The sequence below is a fragment of the Spermophilus citellus genome, assembly GCF_964194105.1.
Source record: "Spermophilus citellus genome assembly, chromosome: 5".
Taxonomy (NCBI): Eukaryota; Metazoa; Chordata; class Mammalia; order Rodentia; family Sciuridae; genus Spermophilus; species Spermophilus citellus.
The window spans coordinates 138306702-138324141 of record NC_138186.1 but is presented as its reverse complement, the minus strand read 5'-3'; the positions used below and the strand labels follow the sequence as shown (position 1 = coordinate 138324141).

Below are 17440 nucleotides of genomic sequence, written 5' to 3'. Positions count from 1 at the left end.
CTGCTCTCAAAGGCAATTAGATCAACTCATATGAGAAAAAAACTGATCCTTATTAAATATTTACTGTAAGGCCTATGCTTTGATAGTAGAACCTTGTATGTCCCCTGTACTTGTTAGCTTTTATATGACTCAATATTGCAAGGCCTTGGTGCATTGTGCCACAACATATTCCTACCAGGTAAAGGAAGTTTTCTATGAACTGTCTACTAATAATGATCAGCCTTTCCCTGACCTAGAACCTGAAGACTGGGTCTTTGGAAATGACATCAGAGTAAAAACTTTTCTCAAGCCTCATTGAAAGGAACCATACCAGGTTCTAACTATTCACACTAAAGCAAAAGTTGAAGGTCTTGACCCTTGCATTCTTATCTATCAACTAACAAGCTCCCCTAGGCTTTCGGTCTGCAACCTACAAATGACTTAAAATTAGGCCTTCCCTAGAAGAAGATGACATCAAAAAGTAGAAAGCTTTCCCAAAATAATGAAATAAGACTCCATTTTCCTCCCATCTCTGTCCACTAAGACTTCATTTGGTTTGGCATTAACACAAAATGTTCAAGCTTAAACTTTAATTTTTATGAGGAACTTTTGCTATTTTAAAGGAACATTTACTGTTCAAAGTTTAGCTACTCTCACTAAACAAAGCAATTGCAGGCTACATAATCATCTAGAAGAATGAAAAGAATCATAACAAATAATAGAACTTGCTCCCATATGCACTTGGGTGAGGAATTCAGGAAGCTGGATTTATGAAAAGTTTGGTATCATGTTCTTGGCAAGTCAGTTGATATTAATAATCAACTGATTTGGCACTGGGAAAAAAAACAAGAGAGTCAAAGAGACACTCTATAACTCCTATTGATTTTATTACTGGCAATTTATACCTGTGCATAGAAAACCTTAGTGGAAATCGGCCTAAACTAGGCAGTACTCCTGATTCCCTCTGTGGTTTGACACAGATTGTGGAGACTAGAATCCTATATACAATGACATAGATATTAAATCAGAACGTGACCATGATACCCTCAATCACATCATCAAAGAACTCCCTAAAACCAGACATTAATTCAATGGAAACTTTAAAGATAATGAAATGCTTCTATAGTTTCACTATACAAAATAAACAACAGTTTTATTTATTGGATAGATCAATGCACAGGACATATTTGGAAACCAATCATACTATATTGGTAAGGGCATGCATGGGTTATTTTATCAAATACATAAAATGTTTATTATACTACTAATTTAAACCATAACCAGTCAGCCAATGTGCAGGTGCAGATATGAGAAATAATAACCAATTTAAAAAATCTCGTCAAGACCATACACACCAGAAAAGCAGAGGAGCTTCAGAGAAGGATAAACAAAATACATGAAGAAAGCACCTAGAAGAAAAGATCCAAGAGAGAGCAGCGAGTAAAGGAAAAGGTCAACAGCATGATAAAGACTTCCTCCCTCCCTCTCTTCCTTTCTTCCTTCTTTCCTTCTCCTTTGTTTTTGAAAGGATCAAGGGAAAAGGCAGAGATATGAGTACTAACTTAAAAAATAAAACATCAAGAGAAAAGAAACATTTAAAGTGGATTTTTTAAAAGTCCCACTGAACACTATGTGCTATAGTTTGAATGCATTCCCCAAAGTTCATGTGTTGGCAGTTTGATCCGCAAAGAGGTGATGCTGGAAGGTGGGGCCTGACAGGAAGTATGTAGGCCATGGGGCACTGCCCTCATAAATGGATTAATGTCATTACTAGGGGAGCGGATTCTTTATAAAAGGGTAAGTTTGGCTCTTTCCTGCTTGCTTGCTTCCTTCCTCCCGCCCCCTTTCTCCCCCTCTCCTTCTAGTTTCCATCAAGGGATGACACAGCAAGAGACTCTTACAGACACCCACTCTTCAACCTTGGATTTCTAGCCTCTAGCAGTGTTAAGAAATTTCTGTTCTTAAAATTATCCAGTCTCAAGTACTCATTGTAGCAGCACAAAATCAACTGAGACACTATGAAATGAAACACATTAGCTATCTCTCAAAAATGTCTTTAGCCTAAGTCCACATTATTACTCTGCAATGAGTTTAAATTTGAATTTTTAGTTTCTTCCAGATGCAACAAAGTGCAGAGACTGGTTTAAGAGGATAACAGAGCAGCTCAAGTGGACCCAGCTACATATGAAAAGGACCTGTCCCAGTATCAAGTACATCATAGGTGCTCAGAAAGTCAAGCCTCACAATAATATAATCACGTCTTAAGATCTTAGCTGGTACTACATTTATCATGAAAAAAATGGGTTTGAGTAAGAACTTTGTTATATAATACAGAGTAATGTAAATTAAAGGTCCTGGACTCAAGTCAGGTGTCCTGGCTTAATCCCAGACCCCCAGGTCATCCAAAGGTGTGATCCCATACAAGTTACCTAGTCTTACTGAGCTTTGGTCTCTTCAACTGTAAAACAGGAATAATAAAATCTGCATTGCTGTATTTACAAGAATGTATTAAAGATCATATAAAAAAAGATCTCTGAAAAAACTGTAAGCACTGCATTCTTTACCTAACATATGGCATAAAACACTGCCGATATTATCAAAATCTAGTTCTCTACCATAGCAAGCTTCTCTCGCAGAGGGCATTTGGCAATACCTGGATATATTTTCGGTTGCCACAATAAGGGGTAAGGGTTCTACTTCCATCTAGTGGGTAGAAGATTCACATGCTCATAATAACTTAGCCTTCATTCTAAACTCAAAAAAATTATATATAAATTCAAGACAATGTTCACAATTCCATGCATTTGTATATTCACATTATAGTAAAATGTCTTACATGGTAAAATAGTTTTAGACCATTAATATCTTCAAATTATCCAGTAGCTTATAAAATTGCAAATAAAAAGCTACAAAATACTTTGGAGACTTATTTCTCTAAAGTCACGTAGTACTTATAGTGCAGAATTAACCTCAAACCTATGAAAACTTTTTAGTTAATCTAATTAAGCAATATATTTCTAAACTATGCTCCGATGCTTTAGATTAATTTATATAGTCCTTGATATCATTTTAAGATTTTCTTTTTTTAATATTTATTTTTTAGTTGTAATTGAACACAATACCTTTATTTTATTTATTTATTTTTATGTGGTGCTAAGGTTCGAACTCAGGGCCTTATACATGCTAGGCGAGCGTTCTACCACTGAGCCACAATCCCAGCCCCAAAATTTTCTTAAAATGCTTTTTTTTTTTTTTTTTTTTAAAGAGAGAGTGAGAGAGGAGAGAGAGTGAGAGAGAGAGAGAATTTTTAATATTTATTTTTTAGTTCTCGGCGGACACAACATCTTTGTTGGTATGTGGTGCTGAGGATCGAACCTGGGCCGCACGCATGCCAGGCGAGCGCGCTACCGCTTGAGCCACATCCCCAGCCCCTTAAAATGCTTTTTATTCCTAATTACATTCTTAAAAAAGTCAAAGAAAAAAAATACTTCAGAGTCTTATCTACAAGTCATTTTTTTAAAACACTAATGTCATCAAGGTCCAAAGGAAACTAATTTTTAGTCACTATTTAAAATTCTACAAAAAAAATTAAAGCTTATCTGTCACTATAATCCCCAGTCATTGGCTGTAGGGCACAAACTACAATGCTAAAAATTAATACTATAAAGTTAAATTTAAATATGACATTGAGAGAAGATGGCCGCTGCGTACGGGGGTTGCTGAAGTGCTGAGCCTGGTGCTCAGAGCAGCGGCTTTAATCGAGACTTCGCACAGCTTGTTAGAGCTCCTTTCACCATTAATCTGTAGTGGACCACCCGGCCAAGCAGCAGAAAAAACAGAGAGATTGAAAAAGAGACGCTTGGCTCCCGGACACTTTCCTGCTCAGAGCCGCGGGCGCTTTGCGCACATCTGCTTCCTCTTTCACTTCGCTCCTGGCAGAGAAGCTGAATGGGTAATCAGCAGTGGATTGTAAGTACCTGAGGCAAAGAAAGCTCAGTACACCCCGCCCTTTTTTTTTTTTTTTTTTGAATATTGTCTATACAGGGAGAGTTAGTGGTTGGCTGGGCTGTGGTTTCGGGGCCGAAAATCCACTCCGCGGGAGCCGCCATTTGCTTTCTGCATGCTGTCTTGATGGCTCTGTCTACAGGGTCCAGCTGCCGCATCTAGAGACTGGAACTGGGCTGCGTGCCGAGCCCTGTCCTCCGAAGGCTGGACCACGGCCTCAAGTGCCTCGGTCGCCTGTTCCCTGCTGCACCTTGGGGCAGAGCCTGGTCTGGGGTCGTTCGGCATCCCACTGCGAGGGGACCCGTGCTCCGGAGGAGGGGGCTGGAGAGGCGCGGCGGCAGCCGCTTGGGCCCTGGGTGCTAGGCACCAGGCCGAGGAGCAGCGGAGGCCGTGGCGGTGCTGCTAAGGTCGCGGACAAGCACGGCGCCCAAGAGCGTGGCCCAGAGGTGGAGGAGACGGCAGCAGGGTTTCAGTTCTAGAAAACTGGACTGGAAACAGAAGCAGCAGTTTGTATAACCCCAAGATCTTGCTTATGCCAGGAAACTGTAAGGGTAACATGGCATAAGCAAGATCTTGGGGTTATTGAGGAGGTCTAACATGGTGGCAGGCGTGGAGAGATCAAGTCTCTGACCTCTACAACTGCGCGGGCATAGGGAGCTGTAAATTATCTAAAGCCTATTTGCTCAGGATCACTAGGCAATGCTGAGCTGACGTGGAGCTACGGCGTACACTTTGGGCCCCTCACAAAACACACACTGAGCACAAATCTGCTGCATTTAAGCCCTGGATCGCCTGCTTCTCGTGACTCAGCACTAACGATCCCGCTGAAATAACTAGTCGGCCCACCTGATCTCACAGAGGTAAAAGCCAACTGAACACCTTAGCCAGACCCAGGGAATCAGGAGTGACGTGGGACTAGCGGCGCAGAACCCCCGGCTATCGCTCCCACCAGGGCTGACAACAGAGGTCCCTTACACCAGCTACCAGGGGAGTTGCTACCTGAGGGCAAACAAATTCGCTGGGGGTCCTCAGCCCCAAGCCCTACAAACTTAGGGTCCAAGGGAGGCAAACAGAAAGGGTGTGCCCAGGCATCCATGAAAACAGGGCTCCCAGGAGCAGAAGACCCGGTGTGTAGCCAGTAATGTGGTAAGCGTCACAGGTGAGTGGGGCCTGTATTGAGGAACCACAAGAGAAGGACCTAGGCACTCAGGACTGGAGACCCGCACAGTCTGGGAAGAAGAGCTGAGGCACAGTGATTAGTTCCCACCTATCAAGAGGAGAAGCCTGGCCCAGTGGGCACAGCTACACCTACTGGAAGAGAAGTTAATCGAGCTCTATGACTGCATTTATTATTATTTTTTTTAATGATTATTATTAGTATTTTTTTTATTCTCACTTTTTGTAGTTGATGTTGTTGTTGTTCTTTAACTTTCTTATCAATGGTTTCAATTTTTTTAATTCTTTTAATTCTATTATTATTACTATTATTTTTTAAACTTCAATTTCCATTTTTTTATTATCATTATAATTTTTTTCGTTTGTTTTAAATTTTTATTTTTTCGTTTTTTCTTTCTTTCTTTTCACTTTTTTCTTTTGTCTTTTCATTTCTTTTCAATTTTCTTATTCCCCCTCTCTTGAATTCCACCTGCCTACACTCACTCTCTTTAGCGACTTCTTCCCTTCCCTTCTAATACCTCTCCTCCCAAGCATCAAATAAATTTATAAGAGTAAACAGTAACTCGGCAGTCAAACAGAACAAGAAGTATCATGAGCATAAAAGAAGCAAGGAAGAAAAGGAGTACAAACAATGAAAGACAGCCTAAATATTCAGGAGGACCTGGAGTCATCAGAAAAATGGCCATATAAAGAACTCAAGGAACACCTTAGACAGATGGAAAGGAACCTTAAAGATCACATTGAAAATGAATTACATAAACAGATAAAAGAAGAAGTTAAGCATCTTTATCAGGAGATAGAGATTATAAAAAAAAATCAAACAATAATTCTAGAAATGAAGGAAACGATAAACCAAATTAAAAACTCAATCAAGAGTATCACCAACAGAGTGGAGCAAGTAGAAGCCAGAACATCAGATAATGAAGACAAAATATATCATCTTGAAAAGAGTCTAGCCAACTCAGATAGGCTGGTAAAAAATCACGAGAAAAACATCCAAGAGACTTGGGATAACTTAAAAAAACCAAACTTACGAGTCATCAGGATAGAGGAAGGCACAGAGATTCATGCCAAGGGAATTAGTAACGTGCTGAAGGAAATAATTACAGAAAACTTTCCAGAAATAAAAAAGGAAACAGATATAAAAATTGTAGATGCATACAGGACACCGAGCACACAAAATCACAGTAGACCAACGCCAAGACACATTGTTATGAAGCTATCCAATATACAGAACAAAGAGAAAATATTAAAAGCTACAAGAGAAAAGAGGCAGATTACATTTAGGGGTAAACCAATAAGGTTGATAATGGATTTTTCATCACAGACGCTGAAAGCGAGAAGATCCTGGAACAACGTATTTCAAACACTGAAAGACAATGGATGCCAACCAAGAATTCTGTATCCAGCAAAATTAAGCTTCAGATACGACAACGAAATAAAAATCTTTCATGATAAACAAAAGCTAAAAGAATTTGTAGCCAGAAAACCAGCATTGCAAAGCGTCTTGAGCAAAACTCTACAAGAGGAAGAAATGGAAAACAATAACCAAAACCATCAGGGAAGTGCCTCGGAAAAGACAGAGGACGGGGGGAAAGCTAATCATGGAGAAACAAACTAAATTAGGAAAAAAAAAAAAGAGATAAATAATCAAACATGGCAGGAAGTACAAACCATATATCAATAGTAACTCTAAACGTTAATGGCTTAAACTCTCCAATAAAGCGACATAGGCTGGTAACATGGATTAAAAAAACAAATCCAACAATATGCTGCCTCCAGGAGACACATCTGATTGGAAAAGACATACACAGGCTCAAGGTAAAAGGTTGGGAAAAAATATACCAAGCACACGGTCCTCGTAAGCAAGCAGGGGTGGCCATTCTCATATCGAATAAAATCGACTTCAAGACTAAGTTAATCAAAAGGGATAAGGAAGGACATTATATACTGTTAAAAGGAACCATTCACCAACAAGACATAACAATTATCAATATTTATGCACCAAATAATGGCGTTGCGACGTTCATAAAACAAACTCTCCTCAAGTTCAAGAATCAAATAGACCACAACACAATAATCATGGGTGACTTCAACACACCTCTCTCACCATTGGACAGATCCTCCAAACAAAAGTTGAATAAAGAAACTATTGACCTCAATATCACAATCAATAACCTAGACTTAACTGACATATATAGAATATATCAACCATCATCAAGTGGATATACTTTTTTCTCAGCAGCACATGGAACCTTCTCAAAAATAGACCATATATTATGCCATAGGGCAACCCTCAGTAAATATAAAGGGGTTGAGATAATACCATGCACTTTATCAGATCATAATGGAATGAAACTGGAAATCAATGATAAAAGAAGGAAGGAAAAATCCTACATCACATGGTCAATGAACAATACGTTACTGAATGATCAATGGGTTACAGAAGACATAAAGGAGGAAATCAAAAAATTCTTAGAGATAAATGAAAATACAGACACAACATATCGGAATCTATGGGACACAATGAAAGCAGTTTTAAGAGGGAAATTCATCGCCTGGAGGTCATTCCTCAAAAAAAGGAAAAACCAACAAATAAATGAGCTCACACTTCATCTCAAAGCCCTAGAAAAGGAAGAGCAAAACAATAGCAAATGTAGCAGAAGGCAAGAATTAATTAAAATCAGAGCAGAAATCAATGAAATTGAAACAAAAGAAACTATTGAAAAAATTAACAAAACAAAAAGTTGGTTCTTTGAAAAAATAAATAAGATCAACAGACCCCTAGCCATACTAACGAAGAGAAGAAGAGAGAGAACTCAAATTACTAACATACAGGATAAGAAAGGCAATATTACAACAGACACTTCAGAAATAGAGAAAACAATTAGAAATTATTTTGAAAACCTATATTCCAATAAAATAGAAGATAGTGAAGACATCGATAAATTCCTTAAGTCATATGATTTGCCCAGACTGAGTCAGGAGGAAACTCACAACTTAAACAGACCAATATCAATAGATGAAATAGAAGAAGCAATCGAAAGACTTCCAACCAAGAAAAGCCCAGGACCAGATGGGTACACAGCAGAGTTTTACAAAACCTTTAAAGAAGAATTAATACCAATACTTTTCAAGTTATTTCAGAAAATAGAAAAAGAGGGAGCTCTTCCAAATTCATTCTATGAGGCCAACATCACCCTGATTCCGAAACCAGACAAAGACACCTCAAAGAAAGAAAACTACAGACCAATATCTCTAATGAACCTAGATGCAAAAATCCTCAATAAAATTCTGGCGAATCGAATACAAAAACACATCAAAAAAATTGTGCACCATGATCAAGTAGGATTCATCCCTGGGATGCAAGGATGGTTCAATATACGGAAATCAATAAATGTTATTCACCACATCAATAGACTTAAAGATAAGAACCATATGATCATCTCGATAGACGCAGAAAAAGCATTTGACAAAGTACAGCATCCCTTTATGTTCAAAACATTAGAAAAACTAGGGATAACAGGAACTTACCTCAACATTGTAAACGCTATCTATGCCAAGCCTCAGGCTAGCATCATTCTGAATGGAGAAAAATTGAAGGTATTCCCTCTAAAATCTGGAACAAGACAGGGATGCCCCCTATCACCACTTCTATTCAATATAGTTCTCGAAACACTGGCCAGAGCAATTAGACAGACGAAAGAAATTAAAGGCATAAAAATAGGAAAAGAAGAACTTAAATTATCACTATTTGCGGATGACATGATTCTATACCTAGAAGACCCAAAAGGGTCTACAAAAAAACTACTAGAACTAATAAATGAATTCAGCAAAGTGGCAGGATATAAAATCAACACGCATAAATCAAAGGCATTTCTGTATATCAGCGACAAAACTTCTGAAACGGAAATGAGGAAAAACACTCCATTCACAATATCCTCAAAAAAAATAAAATACTTGGGAATCAACCTAACAAAAGAGGTGAAAGACCTATACAATGAAAACTACAGAACCCTAAAGAAAGAAATAGAAGAGGATCTTAGAAGATGGAAAAATATACCTTGTTCATGGATAGGCAGAACTAATATCATCAAAATGGCGATATTACCAAAAGTTCTCTAGAGGTTTAATGCAATGCCAATCAAAATCCCAATGGCATTTCTTGTAGAAATAGATAAAGCAATCGTGAAATTCATATGGAAAAATAAAAGACCCAGAATAGCAAAAACAATTCTAAGCAGGAAGTGTGAATCAGGTGGTATAGCGATACCAGATTTCAAACTATATTACAGAGCAATAGTAATAAAAACAGCATGGTACTGGTACCAGAACAGGCGGGTGGACCAATGGTACAGAATAGAGGACACAGAGACTAATCCACAAAGCTACAACTATCTTATATTTGATAAAGGAGCTAAAAACATGCAATGGAGAAAAGATAGCATCTTCAACAAATGGTGTTGGGAAAACTGGAAATCCATATGCAACAAAATGAAACTGAATCCCCTCCTCTCGCCATGCACAAAAGTCAACTCAAAGTGGATAAAGGAGCTAGATATCAAATCAGAGACTCTCCGTCTGATAGAAGAAAAAGTTGGCTCCGATCTGCAGATTGTGGGGACGGGCTCCAAATTCCTTAATAGGACACCTATAGCACAAGAGTTAATAACAAGAATCAACAAATGGGACTTTCTTAAACTGAAAAGTTTTCTCTCAGCAAGAGAAACAATAAGAGAGGTAAATAGGGAGCCCACATCATGGGAACAAATTTTTACTCCTCACACTTCAGATAGAGCCCTAATATCCAGAGTATACAAAGAACTCAAAAAATTAGACAATAAGATAACAAATAACCCAATCAACAAATGGGCCAAGGACCTGAACAGACACTTCTCAGAGGAGGATATACAATCAATCAACAAGTACATGAAAAAATGCTCACCATCTCTAGCAGTCAAGGAAATGCAAATCAAAACCACCCTAAGATACCACCTCACCCCAGTAAGATTGGCAGCCATGATGAAGTCAAACAACAACGAGTGCTGGCGAGGATGTGGGGAAAAGGGTACTCTTGTACACTGCTGGTGGGACTGCAAGCGGGTGTGGCCCATTTGGAAAGCAGTATGGAGATTCCTGGGAAAGTTGGGAATGGAACCACCATTTCACCCAGCTATTGCCCTTCTCGGACTATTTCCTGAAGACCTTAAAAGAGCATGCTACAGGGATACTGCCACATCGATGTTCATAGCAGCACAATTCACAATTGCTAGACTGTGGAATCAACCCAGATGCCCTTCAATAGATGAATGGATCAAAAAAATGTGGCATTTATACACCATGGAGTATTATGCAGCACTAAAAAATGACAAAATCACGGAATTTGCAGGGAAATGGATGGCACTAGAGCAGATTATGCTTAGTGAAGCTAGCCAATCCCTAAAAAACAAATACCAAATGTCTTCTTTGATATAATGAGAGCAACTAAGAACAGAACAGGGAGGAAGAGCAGGAAGAAAAGATTAACATTAAACAGAGACATGAGGCGGGAGGGAAAGGGAGAAAAAAAGGGAAATCACATGGAAATGGAGGGAGACCCTCATTGTTATACAAAATTACATATAAGAGGTTATGAGGGGAATGGGATAACAAACATGGAGGGAAATGAATTACAGTAGATGGGGTAGAGAGAGAAGATGGGAGGGGAGGGGAGGGGGGATAGTAGAGGATAGGAAAGGTAGCAGAATACAACAGTCACTAATATGGCAGTATGTAAAAATGTGATGTGTAACCGATGTGATTCTGCAATCTGTATTTGGGGTAAAAATGGGAGTTCATAACCCACTTGATTCTAATGTATGAAATATGATTTGTCAAGAGCTTTGTAATGTTGTGAACATCCAATAAAAAAAATAAAATAAAATAAAGATGTTGTGTCCACCGAAAACTAAAAAAAAATAAATAAATAAATATTAAAGAAAAAATAAATAAATAAATATGACATTGAAAGATATGTAAAAAATTTAAAATTTCATTAAAATCTTACATATTTCATTTGTTGAGTAATAAGTTATCAAAAAAAGACTCCCACGTGCTAAACAGCATCACTAAGCCATATTCCACATGCCTAAAAATACTGCAATTAGAAAATTCATTTTTCATCTTTTAAGCTTTGTAATTGACTTGAAGCATATATGAGCTCATAGAAAAATGACATAAAGTTAATGTGATTTTCTGCCTGACAGAGATGAGTTACATTTCTAGTACAAAGCAGTAGAATATCTTTGCCCTCATCTTTTGATATCATTCTTGGAATTTTTCCAAGCTGTTACATATATTGCTTCTAAATTTGTTGCTCCATTAAAAGTTACCAGAATTATCATATCAGTGTACTATCTAAGGGGCAGGGGCTCAGTGGTGGTGTACTTATTTGCCTACCATGACTCAGTTCCTGGGTTCTATACCCATTACCAGAAAAAAGAATATATATGCTGCCTAACTTTTCTTCAAAGCTGAATACTCTGATTTTTCTTGTCTGACTACAATCATGAAAAGAATCTGAAAAACTAATGATATAGCAATAATTGAAGTAAAAGGAAAAGGAAAAAAGCCTCAAATAGGATATTCTCTGTCTACCAAGCACTTAAAATAAATATGATGCTATAACATGCTTTTACTATTACATTTTAAAAAGGGAACTGAATTCCCTAATTTACTTCAATATTTTCATAAAACCAGAAACTTTCACATTATAAAATGATGAAACACAGAATTAAATGCTTTTTAAACTCCTGAAAAAAATCACCTTTTTCAATTAACATGTAAGAAATTTACCAAAAAAAAAAAACTTTTAATTTCATCAGCTGATTATTCCTTTCACTTTTCAATGTTGATTTATCTCATATTACCTGTTATTACCTGTTACAGTACCCCAAAGGCCCATGGGTTAAAGGCCTGTGCCTTTGGATGTCAGTACTGGGAGGCAGTGGAACCTTTAAGAGGTGGGGCCTAGTGAGAGGTCTTTCAGTCACTGGGGGAGTACATGTGAAGGGGATTGTGGGAGCCCAGTCCCTTCCTCTTTCTCTTTTGCTTCCTGGCTATAACATAGCTCTACTATTGTGCTTCCACCACGATGTGCTCCTTGCCACAGCCCCAAAAGTAACAAAGCCATTCAATCATGGACTGGAATCTCAAAACCAAAATTTTGGAGCCAAAATGGAACTTTCCTCTTTATAAGTTAATTATCTCAGATTATTTTTTACAATGACAGAAAGCTGTCGAACATATTACCTCTCATAACAAAGCATATAAAACCAACATACATTTAACAGCTAGGTTACTAATTATACAATTCTATCCATTTAAGAAACATTTCAGATTTATTATAACCCCATCAAAATTTTTTCTCCTTTTACTTTTAATGTGTAAGTACAGGTTAATGAAGAAAACATTTTATATACTCCCAATTAAGATATATGTGTACAGTCATTCTAATTCATTTTCTATTTCTTGAAATATGAAATCAAGATTTTCCATTAAAAAATGAATTCCAAACTTCTAAGAATGTGTTTAAAATCAAAGGCCTGTCTTATTCTGAATGCTTTTTTCTTTAAAACTAGATGCCAACAAGTAGAGGCCAAAAGTAGAGCAACTCATTGTGAATGTACCAGCTTCCAAAAGCTTGTTTGCAGGTCACTTAATTGGAACTTGGAATACAGTCTTCCATTGAAACAATGTTATAAATGGTACTTCTTTCCCAGGCCTTCCCACAAAAGCTCATAAGCAGTTTTAAAAGAAAATTAACATTAGATACTTTAAAACAAACAAAAAAAAAATGTGCTCATTCAAGATATAAAATGTATCTCCTAATCCAATCCCTATATCTCTTTCTTTATTTGTATATAAGTTTTCTGTTACGTCAGAATAAGTCTCTTGAGAGAAGTATAAACCTGCATTTCCCACTACTATATGCCACCCAAACTCCTCCAAAACAATTATCTGCGATTCATCTTAAATTATGAAACCAGCATTTGTAACACTGTATTTATTCTTTTTAAGAGTTCTTGTGCTTAGAGTGATAAAGTGCCTGCTTAGGATATGGGAGGACCTGGGTTCTGTCCCTAGCACTACAGATACAAAGAGATCTGGCTATAACTTTTATCCCTCAAAGGACAGCATTGTGTGTATGTATGTGTGTGTGTGTGTGTGTATACACAAATGTGTACATGTGTGTCTACATGTCCCAACTTTTAGAAAAGCACTAATCTGGGCCCTGAGAATGAATTAATACACCTGTGAGGGAGACAAGTAACAAAGGATGCAAGGATGACAAATGACAGAAAAACCTTTAACTGGGGAGAATGGGGTAATGGGACTGGGGAGAGATAACCTGGTCAGTGTGGTCACAATGGAGACTTCTGAACTGAGATATTGCCACTAAGATGAACAATAGGAGAGAAGAAAAACTCCCTGCTTGAGACAGTTTTTCCTGGGGCAGAGGGAACCTGGCAAGACCAAGGAAGAACAGAGGAGCTCAATAGAAAGAGAAGAGCTGGGATGGAAAGGCCAGAACAGGCAAAACCTTCCAGAACACACTCTGGAAGACTGTCTTTATCCTGTACCCACGGGGAAATCCTGAAGAATATAAGCAGGTAAATGACGTTCCAATCAGGGTTTAGAAACAACATCAATTTAGGTCAATATTATCACCCGAAGACACTGAAACTCAAAGACATGAGTTCCCACAGTGGAGTTTGTGAGGCACCTGCCAGTCTAACAAGGCCTGTGGGACCCCAAAGCCCATGTCCTTTCCACCATTTTATTAAGTTGTAGTTGGACAGATACCTTTATTTTATTTTACTTTTATATAGTGCTGAGGATCTAACCCAGTGCCTCTCATGTGCTATACGAGTGCTCTACCACTGAGCAACAACCCCATCCCTGCTTTCCACTACTTACACACCTCACGGAAGCTGACAAGTATAAGTTAGGCCGCAGCAGCTAACAGGGGAAACAGCTGCAGGCAACTCTCTCCATCCCTTCCTCTAATCACCCATGGAACTAAGTGGCTGACAGAAGAATTTCTCTATCCCCTTTATTCATGGCCTCTTTCCCCCACCTGCCCTGTCTTATCATATCACCCCACCAATTCTCACTGGAAGCAGACTATCAAATGGGGACAGGTGGAGAGGGTATGCAGAGTTGCTGCTGTCTGTACTGAGAGCAAAGAAACAGGTATGAAGGGTGATCTATAAATGAATGGCCTACCTAAACCAACACCTAGAAGTGCTTATCAAACACTTCAAAATTACGGTAGAACAATTTCTAAACAACAAATCAAAACAAAGAGCCTGAATTCTCTACAAATCATACATCCTCAGGGAAGCTGTTCCAAATATCTTCCATTCAGCTTCCTTAGAACCTGTCCTTGGCTGGCTGTCCAGTAAAGAAGCTCTGACTTCCTGCCCTCTCCTAATTCCCATATGTATACACAATCCTAAATTTAAAGAAAACCTATCCAAACAACTTAAAGATATATTTTAATAAATAATAGCTGATTACACTAAATTTCATACAATGTAAACACTTTTAAAGACAATTTCACTGTTCACCCACCAAAGAAATCAAATATGTATCAGTTAAGCCAAAATTTGATTCTTTACTACATCAAATCTAAAATCTTGTATGGTAAATATTCTTGTATTTTTATGTATCTTTTCACTCAGCTAAACTGTATTTCACAAGATTCAATATTTCCTAGAATGACCCAATAAACCATTTTCATATTTATTTAATTTCAATTTTGTTTGATTTTTAGAAATTCGTTAGCAAGCCTTAAAAGGCAGACATGGGTAAAAGTTACCTGAAAATGTTCCTGAGCAAACAGATTATGACCCAAAATAAAACTCACTCAAATCTGGCTCAAAAACTGGGTCAAGATATAAAACTATGTGTTCCATGTGAGACATTCTTTCCTGAGGCAGTTTAATTACTACCTCATGGTTTTGCTAATTTCAGTTAGATACACCAGTTTTCCCTCTTAATAGTTTCCCAGTATGAGTTAATGGGAAGTATGAGTTAATCTTCCCATTTTCTATTATTCATACCACATTGATTTTTCAGATTTTTAAATAGATTTCTACCATAAATCTGTATGTAATATTAAATTGGTACAGGTTGAACATCCCTAACCCAAAAACCTGAAATCCAAACATCTAAAATCTGAAATGTTCCAAATCCAAAACTTTTCAAGGGCCAATAAGAAGCCACAAATGAAAAACTTCACACCATACCTCACATGATCAGTCACAGCTAAGATGCAGGTGCACAAAAACTGGTGTGTAAAATGACCTTCAGTCTCTGTGTATAATGTGTATATAAAACATAAATGTATTTCTTTTTTTTTTAATCCCTGTTTTCACAGTGCTAGGAATTGAACCCAGGCCTGACGCATGCTAGCCAAGTGCACTATCTCTAAGACACACATCAGTCCTGTAAATGAATTTCATGTTTAGACTTGGGTCCCGTCCCCAAAACATCTTATTATATGTATGCATTCCAAAGTACAAAAAATCCAAAATGAATCTGGTCCCAAGCATTTTGGATAAGTGATACTCAACCTACTTTAACAATGAGTAATTTTTAAAGAAACTTCATAGCAATAATCAGTATCAGCCAATCCCTATAAACAAATGCCAAATGTCTTCTCTGATATTAGGGGGGTGACTCAAAATGGGATAGGGAAGAAGAGCATGAGAAGAAGACTACCACTAAATAGGGAAGAGAGCTGGGAGGGAAAAAGAGGGAGAAGGGGAGTTGCACGGAAGATGGAAGGAGAACCTCATTATTATACAAAATACATATATGATGTTGTAATGAGAAAAAGAAAAAAATGTGTCACATTAGATTGGATAGAGAGAAAGGATGGGAGAGGAGGGGAGGAGTAAGAGGATAGGAAGGGCAGCAGAATAGAATTGACAATATGATTGATGTATGTACATTCCATGTATATATTATATGTCAAAATTCATTCTGACTAAAAATAAAATAAAGAATTTTTTTAAAAGACACAAATTGGTGTCAACATACTTTATATACAACCAAAGATTAAAAAATAATAATAATAATCAGTATCACAAAAATCACTAAGTAGCAAGAAACTTCAGTCTACTTTCTTCCCAGAGATTTGAGAATCCTCTTTTCCTATCCTGGTCATTGCTTTCTGCTCTTGAAGGGTTCCTCCAATGTAGTGAAAAAAGTCTTGAAAAGGAACTTGACATGCTCCTTTTCAAGTGAACTTTGCAAAATTACTGTTTAAATAGGATGGTTTAAATAACATTTTTCAAAACTATTGTTTAAATATATACCTGCTATTTAACTAGGAATTTTCCCTGCATGGTCCTACTAACAACCACCAAAGGTTCTTAGGAGCTGAGAACAGCTAGGTTAGCAAGCATATAGTGTACTTCAAATAAATTTAATAAATAAAACTTCATAGTAAAAGTAGTTTTTTAAAAAAGAGTACCTCTTTGTTGGTAATTGGAATGGACAGGAAATAGTTGGGTTGATAGTCTTTTTGTCTTTTTTTCTTCTTTATTTGATCATTCTTGATTTGTTCATTTTCTATATTCCTCTTCAACTTTATTTGAGGTACATCAGTGACTAAGGAAAAAAGTCAAAGAACAATGTGTCTAATAAATTTATATAAGATAGATGGTCAGATAAAGAAGAAAACAAGCAACATAAGTAGCAATCATAATTTTCACACCTAAAGCAGTTGGCAAACACTTGTATAAAATACATAATGGTAAATATCTCAGGCTTTGCAAGTCATAGTCTCTGTAGTGACTACCCAACTCTGACAAAACATAAATGTTTTCCCATAAAACTTTATTTATAAAACAGGCAGTATGCCAGATTTGACCTATGGACCATAGTGCATTAACCCCAGACCTAAGACACAGCTAACCATTCTCTCCACATGCCAGATTTTATAATACTAGGAAATATCATTTTTCCACCCATCCCCAGTTACCTAACTCCATTCCACCAAGCCCCACCTCCTAAAGGTTCCACCACTTCCCAATAATGCCACGGACTGAGGACCAAGCCTTCTACACATGTGCCTTTGTGCAGCATTCAAAATCCAAGCTATAGCACATGGAATCATGCCAGAAAGTCTCTAGAGTCAATTTGAAAATCTTTCACTGGCCAAAGATGAGATAATTAGAGCATCAAACTGAGTAATAATTTCAATGGTGTAAAGCACATCAAATATGAC

At 37.5% G+C, this 17440-nt stretch overlaps 1 protein-coding gene across 4 annotated transcripts in view; it reads right to left on the bottom strand.

Moving 5' to 3' along the window:
• The window catches only part of AKAP7 (A-kinase anchoring protein 7), a 141981-nt gene that overhangs the window by 107028 nt on the left and 17513 nt on the right, over positions 1–17440 (bottom strand). For all 4 annotated transcript variants that reach the window (XM_081295281.1, XM_081295277.1, XM_081295278.1 and 1 more), the window contains exon 3: positions 16685–16821. In XM_081295281.1, coding sequence (XP_081151407.1) covers positions 16685–16821 — 137 coding nt within the window. The remainder of the gene's footprint in view (positions 1–16684; positions 16822–17440) is intronic.